The 26,362-nt window shown below is 45.4% G+C and overlaps 1 protein-coding gene across 2 annotated transcripts in view; it reads left to right on the forward strand.

The window, feature by feature from the left end:
• The window catches only part of LOC144781847 (CLOCK-interacting pacemaker-like), a 252,776-nt gene that overhangs the window by 94,816 nt on the left and 131,598 nt on the right, over nt 1-26,362 (forward strand). For both annotated transcript variants that reach the window (XM_078660886.1, XM_078660887.1), the window contains exon 2: nt 18,644-18,859. In XM_078660886.1, the coding sequence (XP_078517012.1) occupies nt 18,661-18,859 (199 nt within the window). In that variant the 5' untranslated portion in view covers nt 18,644-18,660. The remainder of the gene's footprint in view (nt 1-18,643; nt 18,860-26,362) is intronic.

A 26,362-nucleotide genomic window follows, 5' to 3' on the forward strand; every position in this document is an offset into this window, starting at 1 on the left:
TGCAGACAGCGCATGCGCTGCCTAGGCTTGTCCTAATGACAGCCAGCAACACAGTAGTGCACACTCCAGCGCAGGAAGTCTACTAGCCTCTTACCCGCCTCCCTGTTACATACCAAGGACTTATAGGTAGTTTGAATTCCCTCCCCTCTGCCCTATTATCCTATGGACTGAAAGGATCTGTCCTTGCAATTGTAATTATTCCTAATTATCATATACCTACTTCATCAGAGCAATTGTCCTGGGCCTGGTTAGCAGAGCCTAGGGCCCAGACTAAGTCCGTTATCAGCAATATCAGTCAAAGAATGGGGGGTGAACAGGGCCAAAAGGTTTACTTTCTTACATTGCTCCCTCCCAAACGAAAGGTGATGGGTAACTTAACCTACACTGAGGTAGCTAACTACAAAAAAACTGGAACGTCTACCTGCATTGTCATGAGCAGCCTAGGTCTGTGTTCCACTGTGAAGTCTATTTGAAGTAGAGAAATGGACTACCTCAATAGCTTTGTGAACTGCATGAGCCAACGGAGAGGTCAGTTTGCACATAGAAATGAGTACCAAACCAGTATGGTCTTCACTTTTTCAGGAACCAAACCACAGTAAAGGCTTCCCGCTCAATGGCACTCCACCTCTGCTCTCTAGGAAGAAGCCACCTACTAATGATGACAACTGGATGATCAAGGTCCTCCTCATTTACTTGTGCCAGCATTGCCCAATCCTTGGGGTTTTTTTTCTCTGAGTTTTATATAGCGCAAACATGAGCCGAAGGAATCGGGTATCAGAGCGCTTTACATGAGCACCAGTTGCATTACACAAGGACACATTCATTTTGTTAGGCACAGGGAAATTAAGTGATTTGCCCAGAATCACAGGATGTTGAGCGTCGCTGCTGAGACTCAAACCTGGTTCCCCAGATTTGAGATCGACCGCCCTAGATGTTAAGCTACATCCTCTCCATCATAATCTGAAGAATCTGTCTGAACCACAAACGTCTTTGTGTAGTCAGGGGCCAGCAACCTTGCTGCTGAATACATAGTATCTTTCAGAGTTTCACAGACTTTCTGACACTCTGGGGTCCATGTGATTTTCTTTGGCTGCTCTTTAGAAGGGAGTTCTGTTGGGGGGGGGGGGGGAGGGGTGTATTATAATCTTCTATAATACCCAGTCAGACCAAGGAATCCCCTGACCTGTGTCTGGGTTGCAGAAGCCTTCCAATCCAAAATGGTTTGGATTTTGGCCTGGAGAAGAATGTACATGGCACCCACCTACAAGGTGACCCAGATAAACAACTAAACTCTGCCGTATTTGGCAGTTACTGCCTGCTGCAGGGCCTTAAGCACTTCCTTCAGGGGGCTTACGTGATCCTTCTAGGTGGAACTGTACACAGCTACATCATACAGATGAGCTGCACTAAACTGCTCTAGAGAGGACCCTGCTCACCAGCCTCTGGAAGGTGGGAGAAGCATTATGTTCAGGCTTAGTTTAAATTGGTAATGTCCCTCTGGTGTGGGGAATGCAGACCTCTCCTTTGCTCCTTCACTGAGGGCAATCTGCCAGTAGCCTTAGGTCCAATCGAATGTACGCCGATACTTAGCAGACCCTAACCAAACAATGAGCTCACAGCTCTAGGTATAGAGTAAGTTTCATCCTCGGTAAATGCATACAGTCCTATGTAGTCCACATTGAACCGTAACTTCTTCTTTCTCCCCTGTAGGTTAGGTATGGGCACCAGTACCACTGGGCTGGCCCATGGACTGTCAGAGGGCTCAGGTATCCCCAATTCCAGCATCAGAGCTACCTCAGTCTAGATGCTGTCTCTGACCCGGTCAGACCACCTGTACAATGTGCTTTTGACAGATAAGCGGTCACCAGTGTCAATGTTGTGTATACACCAGCTGGTGATACCTGGGTTGAACAAGGGTCTTGGACCATTAAATCATATAATCCCCCCATCTACTAGGCGAATTAAAGGATACCTTGGAGTGTGTAGGATGCTGGCTCTCTATATAGTGCACTAAAATGAAGCACACTGTGTGGAGAGTCCAGGGGGACCTGGATTGGTATACAGAGGCAAAAGTTGATCATACTAATGCTCTATTTGTGGTAGTGTAGACGAGCAGTTGGGCTTATCAGAGTGTAGTGCTCGGCATTTGTTGTACTCAGAGGCAATAAATGTGACACACACTCCAGAATAAATCTGTAAACACTGTATAAAAATACCACTTATTTTTATATAGTTTTTTAAGACCAAGTGCTTTGTTCTACTGTAAGTACTTTTAAGATCCACATTTTTCAGGTACGCAAAATAAATCACTTTTGTGCGCAATTAAACACAAATGAAGTCAATGGGAGAAAATAGAAAAATGCGTATAAAAACATGCAGTTGCATCTCAAGGTTCACCTTTGGGATTTATGTAAGTAGCAATGCCAGGCCCAATGTTTCACCAGTGGGTTCTCTGGACTGTCCCGGATTTGATCTGGAGCAGGGTGTTGAAGTCGTTGGTAGCTGGTGAGCAACGAAGAAGGGGGACACTTGAAAACACACTGCACAAAGAGACTTAAAGGTAAGTCTGAGAGGTCACACTTTAGGGAGCAGGTCGCAAGGTCCTCAGGATGACAGAAGCTCAGCTGGTGCATCGGTACCCAGGCCAGGCGAGTTGGGTGCGGAGCAGATGTGTCAGCCAGGCGACATGTGTCCAGATGTCCTTAGGGTGAAGAGCAGGCAGCATGGAGAGCCAGGTTTGGGACAGCTGGGCCACTCACAAAGTCCATGTCAGGGGTCTTGACCTCCCTCAACGGGTGCTTGCTTCCTGGGCAGTTGGAGCCCAGATTCGACTTTTCGTCTCAGTGAATGCCTAAGAGGATCCGGTACCCTGGGTATTGTTGAGGCCAGCCTCTGGTAGGTCTTGGTGTCTTCAAACTTGGGCCTTGTGTACCACTTTTGTTTTGGGTGCTGCATCTGAGTCCCTATGGAGGAACAAGTCGTAACACTAGATTCTGCGGTTCAGTGCCTGCGGCTGCAGGAGAGCTGTACCACCTTCATTGTCAAGTCCTTGGCAGCTGGCAGGGTTTGACACCAGTTTTGTGCAGCAGGGCTTCAGTCCTCCGGACAGCAGCTCTTCTTCATCCTTTTCTACTTTGTGCCTGTCGAATCTAAGTTCAAGGTCCAGGGATGCCACCTAACTGCTAAATTTCAGGGGGTTAAAGGGGTTGGCAGGTTGTAGCCAATGGGATACCTATCTTTATGGTGTCTACACCCTCTAAGTGACTATTTCCTATGGGAAGGGGCACCACCCTGATCCCAATTGGCAAGTTTCCTCCCAAACTAATCAATCAATCATTAAATTTGTAAAGCGCACTACGTACCCGTGAGAGTTTCAAGGCGCTGGGTGGTGGTTGGGGGGGTTCTGCTGCTACTGGTCAAAGAGCCAGGTCTTGAGTTGTCTCCTGAAGGTCAGCAGGTCTTCGGTTTGTCATAGGTAGCGGGGGAGGGTGCTCCAGGTCTTGGCGGCGCGGTAGGAGAAGGACGTGCCTCCGGAAGTGGTTTTACGGATGCGCGGTACCGTGGCCAGGGCGCGGTCAGCGGTGCAGGTTTCTCAGGTGGGGGGTGATGTGGTCACGGCACGGGACGTCGAGGATCAGGCGTGCAGAGGCGTTCTGGATTCTTTGCAGTCTGTTGATGAGCTTGGACGAGGCTCCTGCGTAGAGGGCATTCCCTTAGTCGAGTCTGCTGCTGACTAGGGCCTGGGTGACTGTTTTCCTTGTGTTTGTCGGGATCCATCTGTAGATCTTGCGAAGGATGCGGAGGGTGTTGAAGCAGGTGGAGGAGGCAGCGTTGACTTGTTTGGTCATGGTGAGTTTCGATTCGAGGATGACTCCCAGGTTGCGTGCGTGGTCGGTGGGGGCTGGGCGGGGGGGTTCCCAGTGGTGTGGGCCACCATGAGTCGTCACATGCTGAGGGGTTGGACTCGAGGATGAGGATCTCCGTTTTGTCTGAGTTCAGCTTAAGTCGGCTTTCCTTCATCCAGTCGGCGACTGACTTCATTCCCTAGTGGAGGTTGGATGTGGCGGTGAGAGGGTCCTTGGTAAGGGAGAGGATCAGCTGAGTGTCGTCGGCGTAGGAGATTATGTTGAGGTCGTGTTGTCGGACGATGCGTGCTAGTGGTGCCATGTAGACGTTGAACAGCGTCGGGCTGAGGAAAGATCCTTGTGGGACGCCTCAGATTATCTCGGAGGACTCGGACCAGAATGGGGGGAGGTGGACTCTCTGAGTTCTGCCGGAGAGAAAGGAGATGGTTCAGTCCAGGGCCTTCTCCCAGATCCCTGCGTATTGGGGTCGCAGCGGAGAGATCCAGGAGGATGAGGGCAGCTGTCTCGCCGTTGTCAAGAAGGATCCTGATGTCGTAAGTGGCGGCGATGAGGGCGGTCTTGGTGCTGTGGTTGCTGCGGAATCCTGATTGGGAGGGGTCCAGGATGTTGTTGTCTTAGAGGTGACTGGTGAGCTGGGTGTTAACTATCTTCTCGATGACCTTTGCTGGGAACGGGAGCAGGGAGATGGGTCGGAAGTTCTTGAGGTCGCTCGGATCCGCCTTGGGTTTCTTCAGTAGGGCGTTGATCTCTGTGTGCTTCCAGTTCTCAGGGAAGGCAGCGGTCGCGAAGGAGAGGTTGATGATTTTGTGCAGATGGGGTGCGATGGAATTTCTGGCTTTGTTGAAGATGTGGTATGGGAGAGGGTCGGACGGGGATCCGGAGTGGATTGTGTCCATGGTCTTGATTGTGTCCTCTATGCTCATGTTGGCCCAGGGTGTCGTTGGCGGTGGGGTGTGGTGGGTCCGTTTTCCAGTGAAAGAAGGTGGCGAGGGAGTCGCACAGAGCTTGGGATGGCGGGATGTCGTTGGCGCTAGAGCTGGGGTTGGAGAGTTCGTTCACGATGGTGAAGAGTTCCTTGCTGTTGTGTGCGTTGTTGTCAAGGCGGTCTGTGAAGGAGGTCCTTTTGGCGGCCCTGATGAGGTGGTGGTGGTTGTGGATGGTGTCTTTGTGGGCGGCGCGGCTGTCCGGCGTCTTGGCGTTGTGCCATATGTTCTCCAATTTCCAGCAGGTGCGCTTTGAGTCGAAGAGTTCTGGGGTGAACCAGCTGATTCTTTTGCTGGTATCTCTGTTGGTGGGTTTTTTCAGCGGGGCTATGGTGTTGGCGCAGTCGTTCATCCAGCGTTCGAGGGTGAGTGCACCATCATCGGGGTTGGTCGGGGGTTGAGTGCGAGGCTTGTCTGTAGTTCTTCTTCAGTGACTTTGCCCCAGCAGCGGCGGGGGGCCTGAAGGGCGCGGTGGTGTGTGAGAGGTTTTCGGAAGGAGAAGTGGGTGTAGTGGTGGTCTGTCCAGGTGAATTCGGAGGCGTGGCTGAAGGTGATGTGGGGGCTTGAGGAGAAGATGGCATCAAGCGAGTGACGGGCGATGTGGGTCGGCGTCGTGGCGAACTGTTTCAGTCCGAGGTTGTCGATGAGGGTGGAGGAGTTGTCGTTGTTGTTCTCCAGATGATAGTTCAGGTCTCCGAGGAGGATGTAGTCGGAGGTCAGCTCGTGCGTGCTGATGAGGTCGGCGATGGAATCGCATACTTGAGGCGAGTGTCCTGGCGGTCTGTAGACAAAGGTGCCTCTTAGGGTGGTCTTGGGGTCCGTGTAGATCTGGAAGTGCATGTGTTCGGCGGTGCTGAGGGTGTCGTTGGTGTTTGTTGAGACCCTAATGGTGTTTTTGTGGACGATGGCGATTCCTCCTCCGGCCCTGTTGGTGCGGTCTCTGCGGGTGATCTTGTACCCGTCGGGGATGACTATGGAGATGTCTGGCGAGGAGGCTTCGTTCATCCAGGACTCGGTCAGGAAGGCGACGTCCGGTGATGCTGTGTCGAGTAGGTCCCAGAGTTCGACGGGTGTTTGTGTGCGGAGCGGGTGTTGATCAGGATGCATCTAAGCTGGTTGGGTTCCGTCGTGGCAATCGTCTCGGCGCTTTCGAGACAGGAGAAGCTGCAGCTCAGGCAGGTGAATGGACCATGGGTGTGCTTCGGGGCGGCCTTGCAGCAGGTGTGGGTCCTTCATGGGTTGAGAGCGACTAGAGTATTGGCGTTGTAGTGGCGGTGGTCTTCGTGGCTGGTGCGGAGGGCAGGGGTTCTGGCGCTGGGCGCGGTTCAGGCACGGACGGACGCAGACGGGCTTGCCTTCGGCGCGGCCGCCATATATGGGGAGATGGGGAGGGATGAGCAGCATATATGGGGAGGCGGGAGGGGTGGTAGCAGGGGCAGCGAATGGGCGCGGAGGGGGCGGGCCGCAGGGGAAGCAGCGGCGGGGGGAGCGGGGTCATCTCGGGAAGAAAACGGACTGGGGCAGGGATCAGGGCATGGAAGTCAGATACGGGGCACCGAATCAAAGGGGGCAGCAGCAGAAAAAAAATAGGGCACAGAATCAAAAGGGGGCAGCAGCAGAGAAAAACAGGGCACAGAAACCAAGGGGGCAGCAGCAGAGAAAAAAGGGGCACAGAATCAAAGGGGGCACCAGCAGAGAAATAAGGGGCACATAATAAAGCGATGGGGCACAGAACAGAGCGGCGAGCAGGGGGCAGGGGGGCACAGAGGAGGAGCGGACAGGCAGAGAAGGCACAGTAGAACGGATACAAACCACAGGCACCACTGGCCACCAGGGATGAGGCGCAGGTGGAAGCCTGCGGGTGGAGGAGGGCCTCGACTTCGGCGGCGATCAGGACACTTCAGCGGGGGTGCTGGCAGAGCTGCAGCGGGGGGGAGCGACCTACCAGAAAGGTCAAGGGTCGCTAAGAAGGAGGGAAATGAGGGTGGTGCTGGCTGAATGTGGATATACCTCCTAATTTAACTAATTTTCCCACCTGTCCTCCTGCCAAATGTAGAGCAGGAAAGGGGGGGGGGGTTTGGCATCCTCCACTAGCTGGAGCTGCCCGGGTCGTATTTCAAGGGCAGCATCCCCTTTAAAGCTTCCCACCTTGGAAGGCCATCCTGGACTGAAGGATGTGTGAAGCACCTTTGCCCAGAGCAGGCTTTGTTCCTGGCCTCTAAGAGCACTGGCTCTCACCCTAGTAGGTAAGAAACATACCTGGTGGTGGCAGGCTGGCTAAGACTAGTCCGAGGCCACACCAGTGCTTGGTAGGTTTTCAGACACACCCTTTAAAGGGTCTCCTGTGTGCATTTAAATCCAACACTGGCATCAGTGAGGGTTTATTAAGACAAGATGTTTGGTAACCAACATCTTCGGGTACAGTGAAGCTAACATGGAGCTAGGAGCCTCGTAATCACAAGTATCCAGCCCATGCACTCTCTAAGGCTTCCCTGTGCACTTCCAATATCCAAGAACAGCTCTGATATTGCAGGGTCATATCTGCTCATGCAGATGTGTCCTCACATGGCACAGAGTGCATCCTGCCTCAGGGCTGTAAGGGGACTTGCCTATACTTCATGCAGTGTATGGGGGTATAGTTACAGGGCTGTGTACCATGTCGACTCTTCTGGGTTTTTTTCCCCACCAAGACACGCAGTCTGCAATGGAAATTTGCATGGTCTAGGTTAGGGGTCCGTGGGGTGGCACCAGTGGAGCTGCAGCCCCAGTAGACCCTCTTCAGTCCCAAAGCCCTAGGTACCAGAAGTACCATTTACCAGCGACTTACAGGGGTTACTGAAGTGGTACAGTTTTAGGAAAGAGATCAGACACTGGGACCTGGTTGGCATGGACCCAGTGCCCTTTCAATTCGAAATCACATCATACACTAGGCATATAGTGGGGGCTAACCATGTTAAAAGAGACACTTTACTGCAGAGTGGATGAGGGATTTTTGTCTTCTAATTACGCCCCCCTAGTCTTTTGTTTTACTTTTAAGAGTTCCCTGGAATATGGCCGAGCCCACCCTGCTCTTTACTAGTCCGGGTGAGCCCAATAATGAAGCATGGCGCTAATAGAGGGTGTGAGAATTACATATGAAAAATAAATGTTTTCCTTTCCCACTCCTAGTGAGGTGAAGTCTAGGTGTGTCGAGCGCTTCCTCTCATCTGGCCCAGTGTCGTGAGGTTAGGAGGTATACTCTGTAGGTATTGTTACTACCAAGTAGGTAACCTCACCCTTTCTCTCTAGCATTAGATAGGGCCCAGTCCACTCGTCCTGGAGGGCCCTAGGAGCCACAGGCTTCAACACCCACACCAATTGCGCTGGAGTGTACTCCGGCATGGTAGCCGTTTAGTCATACCAGTGCTTCATGTGCCCTTGCTGGCCTCCAGTTTTCTGCTTGCCTTGTACATGTTCTCTATCATGCGAAATCACAGGCATGGCACATAATTAATCACATTGTCCTTCACTTCTTTGAGAGGCTTTTCCCAAGACACTCAACAGGCACCATGGCCACCCTTACAGGGTACCCAAACAACAACTCAAAGGGACTAAAGCCAACCCCTTTTGTGGGACTTCCTTGTAGGGAAACAGTAGGCATGGGAGAAAAACATCCCATCTCCTCCTGAGTTGCAGACAACCCATTGATCAGGCCCTTCAGGTTCTTATTGGATTTTTCCACTGGACCATTTGTGTGGTGATGATATGGGGTAGTTAACTTGTAGGTAACCCCACACTTTTCCCACATTCCCTTCAGATAGCTGGACATGAAATTTGTACCCCTTTCTGAAACAACCTCTTTAGGGAAACCCACTCTGGTGAACTCGTCAAGTATTGCCCTAGTCACCAAAGGGTCCATGAGGGGTATTGCTTCAGGGATCTCGAGGCATAGTCAACTACCACCAATATATACTTGTTCCTTGATGCTTTTGGTGGTTCTAGAGGTCCAACAATGTCCACCCAAACACTCTCAAAGGGAGTCACAACCACTGGCAGTGGTATCAAGGGAGCATTTGGCTTGCCCCCTGTCTTGCCACTGACCTGACAGGTTGCACAGGAGCTGCAAAACTCCCTCACTTTTACAGATATGTTGGGCCAATAGAAATGATTAACCAACTGGGTCCAAGTCTTATTCTGAGCCATATGTCCTGCCAAGGGAATGCCATGGCTTGAAGTCAGGAGAAACTCTTTGTACTTCTCGGGGACCATTAACCTCCTGGCAGCCTCTTTGTTTAGGTCTCTAGCCTCAGTGTGGAGAAGACCATTCTCCCAGTAAGCTTTGTGGAAGCCACTCTCATCACCCTTCTTTTGCCTGGAGGCAGTCTGCCTCAAGCTCTCAAGGGTGGGACACATTGCCTGGAGACAGTCTGCCTTAAGCTCTCAAGGGTGGGGACACACTCTCTGCCCCTGACAAGTCCTCTCCGGAGGGTCCAACAGCTCCTTGCAATTCTGCCTAGTCAAACAGATCTTCAGGAATGGAATCCCTACCTCCGAGGTCAGATCCTCCACATCAGGGTTAGATTCCTGTTGCACCTCTAGAGTTCCTGGGGATGGCTCACCAGACCCATTGCACTTTGCCTTGTCATTGGATACTTAGCCCTTTGTTCCAGGGTCCAAGAGTCCAGAATTTCCCTTTTGCTCAGTCTGTGATCTGGTCACAGCCCATACCCACTCAGGAAAATCCAGCATACTTGCATGGACCATTCTCTCCACCTCTGACCAGTCACACGCTTTAAGATAACTTCCCAATAGACAGTCTACTGGGAGTACAGGAGACACAACTTCTTGCTTAGGGCCTGTCACACCTTATCATTCCAAACTCACCATTGCTATGGGATGGAGTTTAGCTCTGCTGTCTGCATAAGGTACCTAGTGATACACACCAGGCATGTCCTGTCCTGGGAAAATTAGTTTTTTTGTTGACCCTAGTCACATTGGCTTCTGGGTCTCTCAGAGCCACAACCGGAGTTCCATTGATTTTAGGCCTCTGCCTATAACTCTCCATGCTGGGAGGCAGGACTGTCAGGGATGCAATTTCCACCCTACCCAAGGACACTAAGGGTGTGTCTGTCATCTCCTTCCCCATCTCTGGGACAAACTCCACCTGTGCTGGCAATCCCCTGGGGCTGCCTACCAGTGGGTGGCTTCTTTGTGCAGACAGCATCTTTCCGCTGGTTTCCTGGCTGCAAACAAAAAACATTGACCTGCCTTCATCAGGTCACAAACTTTCCTGTCTTTGCAGGGTCAAAACATTTCCCCTGATACCCCTTCTTGAAGGTGGTTTGTCTTGAGGTCCCTCCACCCGCTCAAATTTTTGTGAAGGCTCTTATTGTCTTTAACCTTCTTTCCCTAGCCTCGTGCTGTGTGTAGCATGCAGTTTCAGCATGCAGTTTCTGTATACCTAAACCTACCTAAAGAGCCCAGCAATCGATCTTTTGAATGCCTCATTCACCTATGGCATATTACCACCCAGCTGGAAGCAAGCCATTGTCAAGGCCCTTTTGAAAAAACCAGGCCTTGACCCGGCTGATCTGGCTAACTACCGCCCTATCTCTCCCATGCCTGGGCTAAATAAGATCGCCGAGAAGTTTGCCAACCGCCAGCTCTCGCACTTCTTGGAAGCCAACGATTTACTAGGTCGGACGCAGACGGGCTTTCGTCCTGGCCAGGGAACCGACTCGGCCCTGATCTCGATGGTGGAGGAAGGCAGATGCATCTTGGATTCGGGAGGATCCGCTGCGGTGCTCCTCCTGGATCTAAGCGCTGCATTTGACACGGTGGATCATAATATTCTGATCCACCGTTTGGGGAAGATTGGAGTGAGCGGATCTGCACTTAAATGGCTCACGTCGTACTTGAGTGACCGGACATATCGGGTTTGCAAAGGCAATTTCAGATCTTTGCCTACCCCCCTTCAGTGTGGAGTACCGCAGGGCTCTTCATTGAGCCCTACGCTCTTTAACGTCTATATGGCCCCACTGGAGGCGGTGGTTTCACCCTTCGGGGTGAAAATCGCAACCTATGCAGACGAAACCCAACTGATCGTCTCGCTGTCCCTTTTGGAAAGCCAGGGGGAAAAGTTCGCATCATGTTTAATTAACATCATGTCATGGATGTCGGATTCCCGGCTTAAACTAAATGGGACTAAAACGGAGATGATGCTCCTTGGCAACCTGTGTACGACACTTCCTAAATCCATGTGGCCGGCCAGTCTAGGTGCCCCCCCAGCTCCCAAAGAAGCAATAAAAAGTCTTGGGGTTTGGCTGGAACCTGAGCTGTCAATGAGTACTCAAGCTAAACGAGTGGCAGGGACCTGCTCCGGTCTGTGCGGAAGATCCTCCCGCTTCTCCCTGAAAATTCCCGGAAACTACTGGTGCAAGGACTAGTTATATCAAGGCTGGATTATAGCAATGCCCTATTCCTTGCTTCACCAGAATCCACTTTGAATGTGCTCCAAAGAGCTCAGAATGCGGCAGCACGAATGCTCACTGGTACTGCCAAAAGATCCTCAGCCAAGCCTGCACTTAAGGCCTTGCTTTGGCTTCCAATCCGAGCTCGCATACAATTCAAATCCCTCTGCATTGTGTTTAAAGCTTTGCAAGGATCGGGCCCTCCAATTCTTAGGGACCTGGTTCGCCCTTATAAACCAACGCGAGCCCTTCGCTCTGATGACGGTAATTTTGTGGTGATACCCAGAGCAAAAAAGGTGAGGTCCGGCGGCCGCCGGTTCTCCATTAACGCAGGCCAATTATGGAATGCTCTACCGCTGGCACTGCGGAAAGAACCTAACCTAGCGAGATTCCGCAAAGCATTGAAGACTCACCTTTTCCCCCTGTAGGCTTTCTCTTCAGTTACATTTGGTGGTGGTCCTGTGTTTCGTTTTAGCGCTGGGACGCTCGAGGGCAGCCATGCGCTTTATAAATTCCTTTTCATTTCATTCATTTCATTTCATGAACATACTTGGAGGAGCCTGCAAACTCACTCCACGTCCGTTATGCTGCTAAGTGGAAGAGTTTTGTTAAGTATTGTACCTCACGCTGCTTAAACTCTTATACCAATGGTCCAAGACCTTGTTTGCAGCCTCTTGCATCTGTTGAACTTGAGACTAGCTACACCTGATAAGGCTACACCTAACCCCCGTTGTCATCCTTATATGCCGTACAGGGAACACTCTTCCTTGTTCAAGATCCCTACCATTAAAGCCTTCACTGAAGACTTTAAACATGTAATTTCCCCCATGATGCCTGTCGCTCCATCATGGATTTTCAGTGTTGTCCTCAATAGGCTCATGGGCCCTTCTGGCGAGCCACTCACACTTGCCCTTTATAGTTACTCTCCTCGAAAATCGCTTTCCTAGTTACCGTTATGTCTTTTGAGCGTGTTTATGAATTACATGCTCTTGCGCTATTCAAGCCTTTCTTTAAGTTCGACAATGACAGGGTTGTCCTTAGAACTAACCCTAAATTCCTTCCCAGGTTTGTTTCACCTTAACCAAAAATGGAACTCCCATTCTTCTTCCCCCAGCCTGACTTTCAAGCTGATACAGTGCTGCACAAACTTGATGTCAAGCGTGCTATTATGTACTACATAGATGGGACCACGCCCTTTCGTAAAACACAACAGCATTTTTGTTGCCTTTCTGAAACCTCATAAAGTTTGCTCCATATCAAAGGCAGGAGGCTCATCGAATGCATCCAACCCTGCTACCTCAAAGCATGAAGAACACTATCTGCACCTTTTTCTAGGGAACAAACCCATAGGTGACATTTGTAAAGGTGACAAATGGCCATCTCCATACACCTTCACAAGGCGACATGCCAGAGTTGGTCATACTGGCCTAAAGACTTTGGTTCAGACCTCTGCGCCATCCGCTGGCTCCCAACCGCTTGGGGAATAACTGCTTTACAGTTGATGCAACAAATGTGTATCTAAAGCCAAACATGCTACGAACATTACAGAACCTTTTAATATCCGTTTGTTGCATGCAGATTCTCACACCTGACTCCTAGAACGCCACTGTTTGCTACAGAGCTCCTCAATGTTTTAAATTCTGTATCCTCTCCACTTAACACGTATAGTCACCATACTATCCGATTTACTACCCCATACCTACTGTCACCCGCTGTGCGGAAAACAATACAACAGACCCATGCGCATTCACAACCAGAGGAGGAGTCCGTGATACTTTGTGACTTCTTCAAAGAAAAACAAGTTTCAAAAGTCCAAGCCCAACACCTGATGTCAAGAATATGCGGAGCATTTGAAACTATAGCACTACATGTTACAAACAAATAGCTTACACAGTATGTAACATAGGGCCATATGTACACATTTACTGAATAGCTATTACCAAAAATCAAATCCTTGTGAATTGCAATTTGATCATCGCTAATTGCTATGCAAGTAATGAAGTGCTAAAATGATTGAGATTGGTTATTTAATTGATTTAGTATTTAGGAAATCCCCTTTAGGGTTTCCTAAATAGCAAATGGAGTAGCAGATAGCAGTAATCGCATGTGGCATACAGTGATGACATCAGAAGCAGAAAGTAGGCCTTGTTTAAACCTGAGAGTGTTGGTGCTGGAATTCCCTGGGAGAATCCATTTGGAATCCAAGTAAATGTTTGCCATCTAACCTTTTATGAGGCCAAAATGTCCCGCAAGGACAGTGGCGAAGATGATGGCAGCAGAGAAAGAAAGCTTAAGATCTCGGAGAAAGAACTTGAAATCTTCATAGAGGATTGTGTTTGGCACCACGATCAACTGCCCTACATGTTCAAGTCGGTGCATGCACCACTTACTTAAGATATAGGTTTACTATCTTAAGTAAGTGGTGCATGCACCAACTTTTACAGGCTGCAATGGCAGGAATGTTCCATTTTGCATGGCCTCTCATGGGTGGCATCTGTCCCGGATGTGGAGTCATCCCTGCCCCTGGACGTACGTTGACCGACTGGACGACTCCACATCCTGTGGTTTCTGCGCACGTACCATATGGCTAATACTCCAGGACAGATGTAGCGAACTGTACAACCAACAGTGGTTGTACGCAGAGCATACTGAATAGTCAAATCCACTGGTTCAGTATCATATTATTCGCTTATGCACGTGTTTTTTATGTTTTTTTCATGTTTTGCACCTATATATTCCAGTAGCAGAAGTGTGGCTCACCGATTAGAGCGGCAGACCCTGAGGCAGAGGTCTGGCCTGGGACCAGGGTTCAATTCCCGACGCGGCAGGGTCTTGGGCTCAATGTCAACGGACTCGAAAATTCTCGCCTAGGTGCCTACTCTAATCATGGGTCCCACTCTGCAACTCTGGGCAATAGCTTGCTTAATCTCCACAACGGCCTCGAAAGCGCTAGGATGCCTGGCCTCACCTTGGAAGTGCTCAGTAAGGGGCATCTCGCAGGGAAAACCAGGAAGGGTTCCAAAGCGGTATACAGCACCAAGATGCCCGTCAGATGATAGTGCGCTTTACAAGTATACACAGTGCGCTTTACAAGTATACACATTACATTTTTTATTACATTAGCTGAATCACTGACCCCGAAGAAGGTCGTGACACTACTATAGGTCCCTCTGGCCGAAACATGTTGGTCTATTAATAGACACTTCTGCCTCTAATGTCGGCACCTGTGTTAGCCAGCTATTCACTGTTTTTAATCCTGACACCAGGCAGCTGAATAAAGTCATAGCATAGCTAACCCAGTAGCCAGTTTTAACTTTTCACATCACAGCACTGCACTTTCATGCACACATCAGTCTCACATAGGGTTTTAGTACACCCGCCCTGACCCAATAAAAACATCCCTGAGCTCCTCCCTCGTAGAGAGGGGGTTGAAGCCCACGTGAATACTAGGTTTTTCACGAGAGGAGGCACCCCTATGATGAAGCATGACACCTCTGGTGTATGAGGGGAACCTTCCTAAAAAGGGAAACCACTCTCCTTCCATTGAAGAGTACCCTCGGAGAGTAATGTAACCCGCGGCTCTTTTTGTGTTACATTAATTCGGTGGGGAGTTGGCTCACGCAGGTCCTTAAAACTCCTATAGCCCCCAAGTGTATTCACAAATACAATATATGCCAACAAATTAACAACTGTATCTGATCAGTGGAAAACAGAAAGGAAGTTAAAACTTAGAGCTGGTGTGTTAATGCTTAAAAGCTCTATGTAGGGAGGCTTGGCCGGCAAGATGGCGGATGAGATGTAGCCTAGTGGAACTCCGTACGGGCCTTTACGAACCTGGCTGAATCCTGTTGCCCTGGGATCCATCTATCCCTCAAAACCCAGATACTGTGCCTCGTGAGGTCTGTGGCACTTGCCAGGCTTCTTTACCCTGCTTGACTCAGATTTTTATAAGTTTAAAAAATGTTGTCAGACACTGAAAATAAATACCCACCATAATCCTCAAGAATTTGAAACTCAAAACGGGAAAGGCCTACCGGTTCTGGCAGCTTAAAGTATTTTCTTTCCAAAAAAATTCTTTCAAGGCCCCTAATGTAAGCTTTCAAGGAGTTTCACACATTCGCATGTGGAGCCGTTCCCACATAATTATGAATGAATTCATTAACGTAGTGTCGCCAGAGCAAAATAAGGCTTTGTCATGATTGTAAAATCTTGGATATGTTTACCTTAGTTGGATAGTCCCTTTCTATCTCCAGTTAAGTTCAAATTGGACTGATGCATGATCGAGTTTATCGTGGGATGAAATGTAGATCAAGCTTGGTTGCCGGTAGTTTAGAACGGTAGGCAGACAAAATATCGTAATTTAAATATCGACCTACAATTATATATCGAAGTTAAAATATCGAAGGGACGGAATATAGAAGGTTAGTAATATCGATGTTAGTAATCTCGATGTTGGTAATATTGATGTTACTATTATTGATTTTTATGTATATTATTATGTATTTAATATGTATGTGTTATTTTTTTTAATGTTATTTTAAGTTAATTTTGTATTTTAGTACTGTAGCAGGTTGTGGGTTCATAGGGGAATAGGGTGGGAAGTAATTTAAATGTAATTAAGTAATTTATTTTATTCATTGGTATTACTAATTATGTTAATTTTTATTGGTAATTAATTTTTATTTGGTAACTAATTTTAATTAATTGATTTATTGATAATTATGTTCCGTAGCGGGTTCTGGGTTTATAGGGGAATAGGGTGGGAAGTAATTTAAATGTAATTAAGTAATGTATATTTATTATTTGGTATTGTTAATCATATTATTGTTAGTTATTAATTGGTGATTCATTTGTATTGGTAATTCATTTTTATTGAATAATTGATAATTATGTTAAGTGTATTTTATTATTAGAGTTTGTTTTGTGTTTATAGGGGAATAGTGTGTAAAGTAATTAATACATTTATAGTTGGGTATTGATGATTAATTTATTGGATATTAATTATTAAGTAGTTATTTAAAAGTATATGTTTTTTGGTTATAAAAAATATTTATTGTTTATTCATTAATTGGTAATTGCATATTACTAAATATTTATTGATATTTTTACTTATTATATTAAGAAATTATTTATTGTTCAATATTAGTTATTGATTACTTTTTAATCATTAATATGCTTTTGTTATAAGAAATGTTATTGTTCAATGTTTATTCATTGGTAAATAATATGTATTTATTATTTGGTATTTATTAATGTATTATTCATTGGTAATTATGTTTTAATAACAATTTATTGGTATTTGTAAATAGTTTCGATTTATTTAATTAATATTTTAATATTTTAAAATATTAATTTATTTATAAGTATGTTATTTTTAACTTCTACGCTATCCAACACTTTCCCTACTGCTGCACTCTCTGGAGTGGGAATAGTAATTTTTACCGCTACGCTATCCAACACTTTCCCTACTGTTGCACTCTCTGGAGTGGGAATAGTAATTTTTACCCCTACGCTATCCAACACTTTCCCTACTGTTGCACTCTCTGGAGTGGGAATAGTAATTTTTACCCCTACGTTATCCAACACTTTCCCTACTGTTGCACTCTCTGGAGTGGGAATAGTAATTTTTACCCCTACGCTATCCAACACTTTCCCTACTGTTGCACTCTGGAGTTGGAATAGTAATTTTTACCCCTACGCTATCCAACATTTTCCTTACTGTTGTTTTTTTGGGAGTTCGAATAGTATTTTATTCCCTCTGTTACTTATTATTTTTTGTATTGTTTTAGTTAATGTAGTATTTAATTAATTATAAAAATATTAAAAGTAAATTAAACTTTTTTAATTTGTTTTGTAGAATTATTTAATTTTTAATTTAGATGAATTTGTCATTTATATTTTTAATTATTTATAAGTTATTAAAATAATTATTAAACCTTATTAAGTATCTATATTACATATTATATGTATGTTTAATATTTTATTAAATTATGTATATTAATTTTAAATATTATAAAATATTTGTAACTGTTTTATATTTGTAAGTATTTAATTTATTTTACATATTTTTTAAAACTATTTTTTTACATCAATATTTTTTTCTCTATTTTTGTACTTACCATGTTGTAGATAGGATGTCGATATTGTTGACATCGATATTTTTGCTCCGATATTTTTGTAGGTCGATATTTTGTCTTTCTATATTTTGTCAGACATTCGTCTAGGACACTAAAACCAAATCAGTTCTAGAGAGTTGCTTGTGAAGGATAGAATAAAAGAGTATATTCACTTTTTGCTGGATAGGCAACTCGCATAGATTAACACTAGTATTATCATCATTTGTTGAATATTTTTACTTGTACAGTTGGTCTCCAAGTAGGAATGACAGACTTGCCCAAATTGCTAGGAATACAGTAAGTTCTTGAAAGAATCTGAGGTCATTAATATTTTGGGTACATAAACAGCGGATGGAAAACATGTTATCCCCTGTTTCAAACCTGTGCTCCAGCACTTCTTCTTGCTGAATCTATTTTTGATCTTATTCTCCAGTAATTACAAGCAATGTAATTGGGTCCCTCGGACAGATGCAGCATTACATGAACAATGGTAGCTCCTAAAATCCATTAAGCAGAAAGCTTTTGCCACATATGATTTAGTCACATGGTTGTTAGGATTTAAATTGTTTTATTCCAATACTTTGCCTACTTTGTAAGCATTGATATTAGGTCACTTTTTTCTTTCCCCGACCTTCGCCCCCCTAACCACTCCTCTCTCCTCAGTCTGCTCTCCTGATGTCCTCCACAGTCTACCTACCGCCACCTTAAATCCTTGAGGCGACTTCCTCCCGTGGAGCTCCTGCTGAGAAGAACTATTTGTGCCGTCCTTATCCAATTCCTCAGTCTGCTCACCTTACATTCTTTATTGTAGCTGGAGTTTTAATTAGAAAGATTAATTGTTTTTCAATAGTCCTGTTGTCCCACAAAGATCAGTTACATTTCTGTCGCCACAAAATATTTTTCAGTATGTCTTTCATATTTATCATACGTTATTTTTTTTCACTTCTCTTCCGGTAAATATTGACTTGGTTATGCTCATCTGACATATTCAAAAAATTCCACGATTTCACTTACTTTACAATTGTTGGGCTGCCTAATCTGTAGTCTCAGGTGTCAGTGAACAATCGGTCATTCCGCAGTCTGGTACTGCAGACCATTATTTAACCTTATTTTCAATATTTCCGTTTGTTTGAATACATGATCTATGTACCCCATCTTTGAGTGTATACCTGTTTCCCTCCTGACATTGTTTTCCTAGCATTGACCAGCACCTCTCTTATTCTTTAAAGGTTAAAAATCCTTCACAATGGTGCCAGAAGCGCCATTGCAGAGAGTTGTTCCTCAGCCCTCCAGCGAGGGCATCGAGGCGCCAAGCACTTTATCTGGCATGAAGAACGTCTCTTCGAAAGATGATTCTGAGGGGATCACAAAGATGCCTGATGAACGGAAGAACGAGAGACCGAGACAGACTTTCGTTTACTCCGAAAAAGATTCTGGATTCTCTGGTGAGTATATGATGCTGTTTCTTACTCCGTCCACTTGCACCTTTCTCTTCTTTTTCCACCTTGTGTTTTTTTCCAATTGTGTAGATTTCAATTTAGAACTGGCTTTACCTAGTTGCACACAAACAGCTCGTCTGCTTCAAACTACATTGACATTTATAAGGCCAGACCCAGCATGCTTTGAACTACCACATGTTTGAATTGCTTGGGTTTCATTTTTGGCAGACCGATATGGAAGTTGTCATTGATATCGCTCCAGTAACATTAGTATTAGGACTCAAAAAGTTAGTATAAAATAAGTATGTATACTTGGGTGTTGTTTTGGCGAGGGAGCAACCAACCATAATGTTCAGTTGAAAAGAAGACTTCCACTTTATACATGAAACAAGCAACTTCTCAGATCCTGTCCTTTTGCTTCCAGTCCCCTTCTTTCCTAACTTTTGGACATAACGTTTTTCTCCTTACTTAATATGAATCGAAAATTTGCAATAGCATTTAATGAAAGCCTGACTTTGGTACGACCACTTTCTCTTATTCCGTGTAAAGTTTGAAACATTTGCACACAATTTACTTGAGGTTCAATAATTTTGTATAAGAATAGAGCTTTTTTCTGTGTGAAAATATTCGTGTTACAGTTAAAATAAGATGTCTCTTTCCCTCTTACTGCTTGAATCTTCATGGATCCAAAGCCCTGAGACACTCACAGGGGTGCTCTAGTTACTGGTGATCATGGGGTGTGAGACTCCACTGAGTGTGCCCAATATCATCTTGACTAAGACCTGTCGGCAGATGCAAGGAAAGAGGAGTGAGAGAATTTCTGAACCTGGCGATGTTGATGCAGTGGTTGTGGATGTATGTGCTGCTCTGGGCGTCAGCCAGCACCAGGCCCTGCAGACCTGTGAAGACCTCCCTCATGATGGGGTTTCAGGCATCATGGGGCTGCACTCGAGAAGTGTTGAATAGATACGTGCTCAGGAGCTGCATAGTTGCCCGACATGACTCATCTGGAAGGAGTTGTTGCTGGCTGTGGTGGAGACCTGTGTGCCACATAGTGGAACTATATCAGCAGAATATTGAGGAGACCTACGGATGCTACTGCTGGGTGCTACAAGTCACTGTGCTGAATCTTGCAGGATGGCACGTAGCCTTGAAAGTCTGCTTGGACAACTTGACCAGTGTGTTGTGACACTGGATCCCAATAGACCTTGCCAGAGATATGAGGGAGGCAGGTTCCGATTTGGTGCATCGATAGAGGCTAGTGCCATGCTCCTGTGATGAGCTTAGCAGCACAATTGTGAAAGCCTGCAGTTTCAAAAGCTAGCTGATCAAGAACAGATAATCTATGCGTAGGCATACTATTGAAGGGTGTGAGGTAGCTCCAGCAAGCTGTTGTGCACACCATGAACATTAGCTTCAGTCATCCTAAACAGCTTTGTCTTGTAACACGGCTTGAATGACTGAGAAAACCCAGCAGGCTCTTTGACAATAGAGTTACAGCTCGTACTCTAGATACAATTGCATTCTTATAAGCTGCACAGGGTGAATACTTCTAAGGAAGAAGTTACGATGGAGGAACAAAGTTGACCACTCACCAAATAGGACCATCCCAAAAGGCGACCTACTGGATAGCGTACAGACTTTGAAACTAGATGAGGAAGAGCTTAGAAAGGACATCGATGGGAGCCTTGAAGAGCTAAGATCAACCTTAAGTGCCAAAATCTATGGCAAACTGTAGACGTAGTATGCTCTAAACAATAAAAGTTGAGAACAGGCAGGATGCTCTTGAAGCTCATAATACTACCACTGCAGGTCAGTTGCAAGCTAATGAAGCACAACTTGAAGCGCTCTTCTTAAAAACAGAGGAGATGATAAACGGATTTTGCAGAAAGGTAAAGGGTTTATTAGGGCGTAGTTAGGGGTTGGTAGAAGTAATGGAGTTGAACAATAAGGAGGTTAGGGAATACCACCTAAACAAACAGACCCCTACCAGAAAATCCAGGTTCTGGAGAGTCAGACCCCCTAAAAAGGAGGGCGGGGGCTCACCCCCCAAAAAGAGAGAAGTGTGTGTGTGTGTGTGTGTCCGTCCATTCCCCTCTCCCCTTATATCAGAGGTCTTCAAACCTTTGTAGGTTGAGCCCCCCCCCCCCCAGCTGAATTTGTTTTAGATGTTGGGCCCCCCCACCACCTGACAGAAATTTCGGGACTCGACCGCCACTCGCACATTCCGGGCATATTCAGCGAATAACATTCAATACAATAAGTTTTTTATGGTTGTTGCATGAAGCAGACATTTCTCTACAAATAGTAATAGACTCCCTCACATCTATTACATTAAAAAGAAATTAAACAAAACGGTATTTACAAGAATTTGTTTAGGAATTATTCCAGTCCTTCAGGGAAAAAACAGAACTGTCTCTATCAAGGGGCCCCTGGAAGGCTGGATTGTAGTACATTTAGATGTCTCCTTTTGTAAGTTAGGACGAAAACCTTAATGGGGCACGACATGCCCATACTTGTGTACAGGGGTGAGTGAGGCGACCATATGAAATTGGGGGCGCATGTTAGTGCAGAGTGGGACGAATGAATGTATGGTTAGTGGTGGGCTTATTCGAGAGATTGCAGATTGAACAGTGAGGGGGACAGGTGAGTGAAGTGTCACGAGTGCAGGTTGAGTGGTGTGCTCGTGTGACTGCAGGGTGAGGTACAGGGTGAACAGCGCAAGTGCATTGTGAGTGCAGAGTGATCACTGTGAGTGGAGGATAAGTGGGTGAACGGTGTGAAAACATGGTGATCAGTGTGAGTGCAAAGTGAGAAGGTAAGTGGGTGAATAGGGTGAGCGCATTGTGATCACTGTGAGTGCAGAGTGATCACTGTGAGTGGAGGGTAAGTGGGTGAATGGTGTGAGTGCATCGGGGTCAGTGTGAGTGCTGGGTGAGAGTGAAAGTGAAGGGCGAGAATGAGGAGTGAGTGGTCTGAATGCAGGGTGCATTCCCAGACACTTCAAGTAACTCAGCATGTTATTGACGGCAGCGTAGGGTTTCAAATGTGTTACACTGTTGCTATTATGGCAGTAACCAGGGATCAGGGCGGTGCTAATAAATAATGTGCTGATCCCTCAACAAACTTCCAGTCTTATGATTAGGGTTGCCAGCTCATTATTTTGAAGTCACAGATGGTATAAAAATAATCAGTCACCTAAAGATGTATTTTCAGCACTTGTCTGTGCATACTTTGAACAGCAAACATAAATAGAAAGAACTTTTGTTTTCTAGAGCTGCATGAATGATCCATGACTGATAATAAAAGGGAACAAATATAGAAAAGTCACATTACAAATGAATCAACAAAAAGAAGGGGGACCGGGAGCTCGTTAACATTACAAATGAATACATACTTCTTATTTATAACCATATTTAGCAACTTGCAAACTGTTTAAACAACACATGGTTGACTGGTATTTTGTGTGCCTGTCTGTGTAATTTTTAAAAAAAAACTTTCAGGGACGTTTTAAGGATTTTGGGGCCTGTGGGCCAAATGTATTTTTGGGGCCCCTGTTCAGACCAGCTTTGATTTTATGGTCCAGTCTCCGCTCTTTCATGCCTTCTTTGGTCAAATAATAAATGTGTGCATTGCGTGTCAAATCACTTGGATATTCAGGGATAGTGATGTGTGTTTTCACTATGTAACACAACAGCAGTTCACTAATATTACTGCAAATAATCTGTCACATCCTTCTATTTCTCATATGTGAGGTAATGTATTGATCCAAAATAAACTTTTTATATGGATGTCACATGACGCATAAACAAATTTTGTCTGCAAAATGTCTGTAATAGAATTTTACACATTAAAAATGAATGATTGAGAAACGCTATTTATAACATTGTGTTTAAAAAGGATTCAAGATCATGAGGGCAAGACTTGTAGAATAGAGCTGGCTCTTTCAAACACCCCCCCCCCCCTTACACCCCCTTTGAAAGGCTGGGGCCCATGCCTTAATCTTCTCTGGAAACTTTGTCTCCATTCTGCGAAGAGCTATCTCGCCCAGAAGGGGGTTAATTCATAGAGCTGAAATGCTTCAGCTGCAGTGGGAGGCAAGGAGTCTCCTCTGCTAAAGCTGAAAGTGTGTCTGTTTGTTTTCTTTCGGTATTAGCAGAGGAGACTCCTTGCCTCCCACTGCAGCTCGAGCATGTCGCCTACAAATTAACCCCCTCCTGGGAGACTGAACAACACAAAAGATGCCATCGATCTCCCCTCCCTCCCCCTTTCAAATACCGGAGTCCTCCAAGAAGACAGGGAACGAAGAGAACAAAGGTCAGCGTGGAGTGCGCGCCCCCCCTGGGAAGGTGTCGCGCCCCACAGATTGAAGAACACTACCTTATATCCTGACTGGTGCCTAAGAAATGGAATGCTGCCACTGTTTCACTATTGCTTAAGAAACCTGCATTCCATCCAAAAATTAAGGCAAATTTCCGTCTTATCTCTCTTCTTCCTCTATTTGCCAAGATGACTGAGATCCCAGTACACAATCAGCTTATCCAACATCTGGAATCACATATACATACCTTCAACGAGCATAAGAAGCTATACCTGCTTCTGGTCCAAAACAGATGTCTGTTTAAAGCTGTATGTTCATACCCGACAAAACTATAATTGTGGGCAAAGTTCTTATATGGCCACATTATTTTTCTGGTATCCGCTTTCCTGCAGATCTCAGTCTGCCTGCTTAGTAAATGGCCCCAAATAATAGAATTGGTACCCTGATCTTGTTTAGATGACATCTCAAGGCCTTCATTTTCACCAGCTCTGTATGTATCATTTTCAATGTCTTAGCGGACGTGCTTGGCGTTAGTCTCCCTTTCTGTTTTTAGCGCCCTGACACTTCTTTCCCGGAGTAGCTGATTGTGCTCTACAAATTTAAAATCCAGTCACATGATAATTGTGAGAATGGCTGATAATCAGTTTGCTTCTCAGACGTTTGGGCACCTGGTAGCGAATAAGAAACTTTTAAACCAGCTCTAGGCCAACTGTGATTTAAAAGTAAGTTGTTGTTGGTAAGGTTTGGCTGCAATGGATCCGAACGAAATGTAAAATCTTGCGAAGTGAGAGGAAACCAATGAGTTATAGGCCAACCGAACAAAGGATGGGTAATTCATATTGAGAGTCTAGAGAATTGCACAGTCTCAACGTGAATGGAGGGGTCCACAAATTTAGGAGGAATGCATAATTCATAAATATTAAAGAAAATAGCTGGTATCGTATTGGGGGCAATAAAAATTATATTAAAATAGAACGCAAATTTGGATTTCTTGATTGCATATTTGTATATATAGCTGGCTTTTTGGCATTGCTGTTAAATGTCTGGAACGTAGTTTCAGCGCAAGCGGGCTTTCAAATGGGCACAGTGTTTCAGCTCAAATAAATCCTTAGAAAACCAGCTATAGGATGCGTTAGTCTTTTGAGTTAACTTAACAGTTAGCATTGTAATCCAATTTAAAATAGTGTTCACTATTTCACACTATCCCTTTTGAAATATTTGCAACTTAGTGTTTGAAGTGGAGCTGCTGTCCGATATTAAAGTTGTTGAAGCTAGAGTATGTGCAGAAATACAATTTTACCTTCTGAACTCTGAAAAAGGACGACTTATGGACCTTAATTCTCATATTGGCTGCACAAGGAAAGAGGAGGATGAATGATCAGAGGCAGTAAGCCCGACTTACTTTTTGTGAAAGGCATATGTTTATGCCAACAGGACTCTAAAGGTAGATTGTTACAAAAATATGCTGAAGTCTGTAGATTTGGTATTTTATTAGTTGGAATCTCATAGATCACTGTATTAGGCAAAGGTTTTGGTGTTGTTCACCCCTGTTGTAGCGGAAAAGCTTACCAAACTTTCTTACCACTCTGGATATCACTAGGCCTATTTCTTACAATATCCAGATCCTATAATCCCTTAATTTTTTACCCTACATTACCATGACTTGGGTCCTCCGACGGATATTTTACGTTGAGCTGATAGGGACTAGAATACTCTGAAGATGCAAACAATTATCCTATGAGGACCTGGAATACATAATTGTTAACATGACCATAACCCTTACGAGTCTAGACAAAACCTTCTTTATCCATACATATAGTCTCCTTGAGATATTAAATAGGACCAAAAGAATGAGAACGAATCGATAAAGAGAATTCAAGCAAAGCATTTATCTAATGCCTAAAATAATAATAAAAACATTTATTAAGCGCCTGAATACACTAAGGAGAGTGCGTCTCCGCGCTAGGATGCGTTCCAACACAGCTAAAAATCATCATCAATCCACGGAGAGAAGAGGGGACAGGGGAAGAAAAACCTTAAGTTTATATTAAACTTCAGGAAATAGATAGGTCTTCAGTTTCTGCCGGAACCTGGTTTCTGATGGCTCCATCCGCAACTCACAAAGAAAGTATGTGGGGCTTGCACTGCTTTTTAAATCAATGATTGTCGTGTTTTTATGGATTGTAGCATGCTTGAGGAGAAATCGCTGTCTGGTCCACGCAGCGTCTATAATAACACAAACTATTTCAAAGCTGCCCCTGCATGGGGGCAGGCTACTCCTAGCACTGCGAATGAGACTGAATCAAGTCTTGTTCACTTTGGATATTTTTAATAAAGTTTTTTCAAGTTTTTTCAAGTTCTTGGTTTCTGGTTCAACACATTGTTTTCATGGTTGCCAATGATATATCATACATCGTATCCATTGTCTGTTCAACGTAAATTGCAAATCACATCATGGTGACAAATCCCAATGCATTTCGGGCTGTCATGGAGCCCTTCGTCAGGGGGTTACTCTACAAGAAGGAAGAAGATGTGTAATCACTAAAAAGTCGGTATATGATGTACAGCACGTGGAGGTGACTGGGTGAAACGAAAATACCGAAGTGAAGGTTGGTGACAGCGGTACTGGTGATGATGTCTCAAAATGTGAGGCTATGCCATATATAGTGCGCCGGATATAAACGTGTGTCATGTTAGTGCAGAAAAATTGCCCGGGTCTGTGGCGTGATCGGTAAAAACGTGTGGTGGCCCCAAGTGCTCAAGTAGGTTAAACGCGTGTGCAAATAGAAACCATATTCCCGTTAGTAAAACGAGCATGTGGATGCGGTAATTACTCACGGTTGAAGATCTGTGCAGTTCGGTTACCTGTGAATACACGGGGAACCCGAACAGGTGGTTAGAACTATGTGCAAGGCTCAAATCTGTCATAACCGTGACCATGCTCAAAGTTACTTACTTCAATGAAACTCCGAAGAGCTTTCTATGTCGGCGTCCCTGCGATCGGCATGGCAAGTGTCCCGAGAGGGAGTGCGTGGTGATAACGGCATGTCGTAGGTGGTTAACATAGAAGACGGACTTAAACCCTGAGTAGTGGGCGCCATCTTAGAGTGGTAAAGAGTTGTCCGGTGATCTAAAATGTGCATGTTGTTAAAAGAACCCGGGTCGGACGTGAATCAAGTTGGAAACAT

The sequence above is a fragment of the Lissotriton helveticus genome, chromosome 9, assembly GCF_964261635.1.
Source record: "Lissotriton helveticus chromosome 9, aLisHel1.1, whole genome shotgun sequence".
NCBI lineage: Eukaryota > Metazoa > Chordata > Amphibia > Caudata > Salamandridae > Lissotriton > Lissotriton helveticus.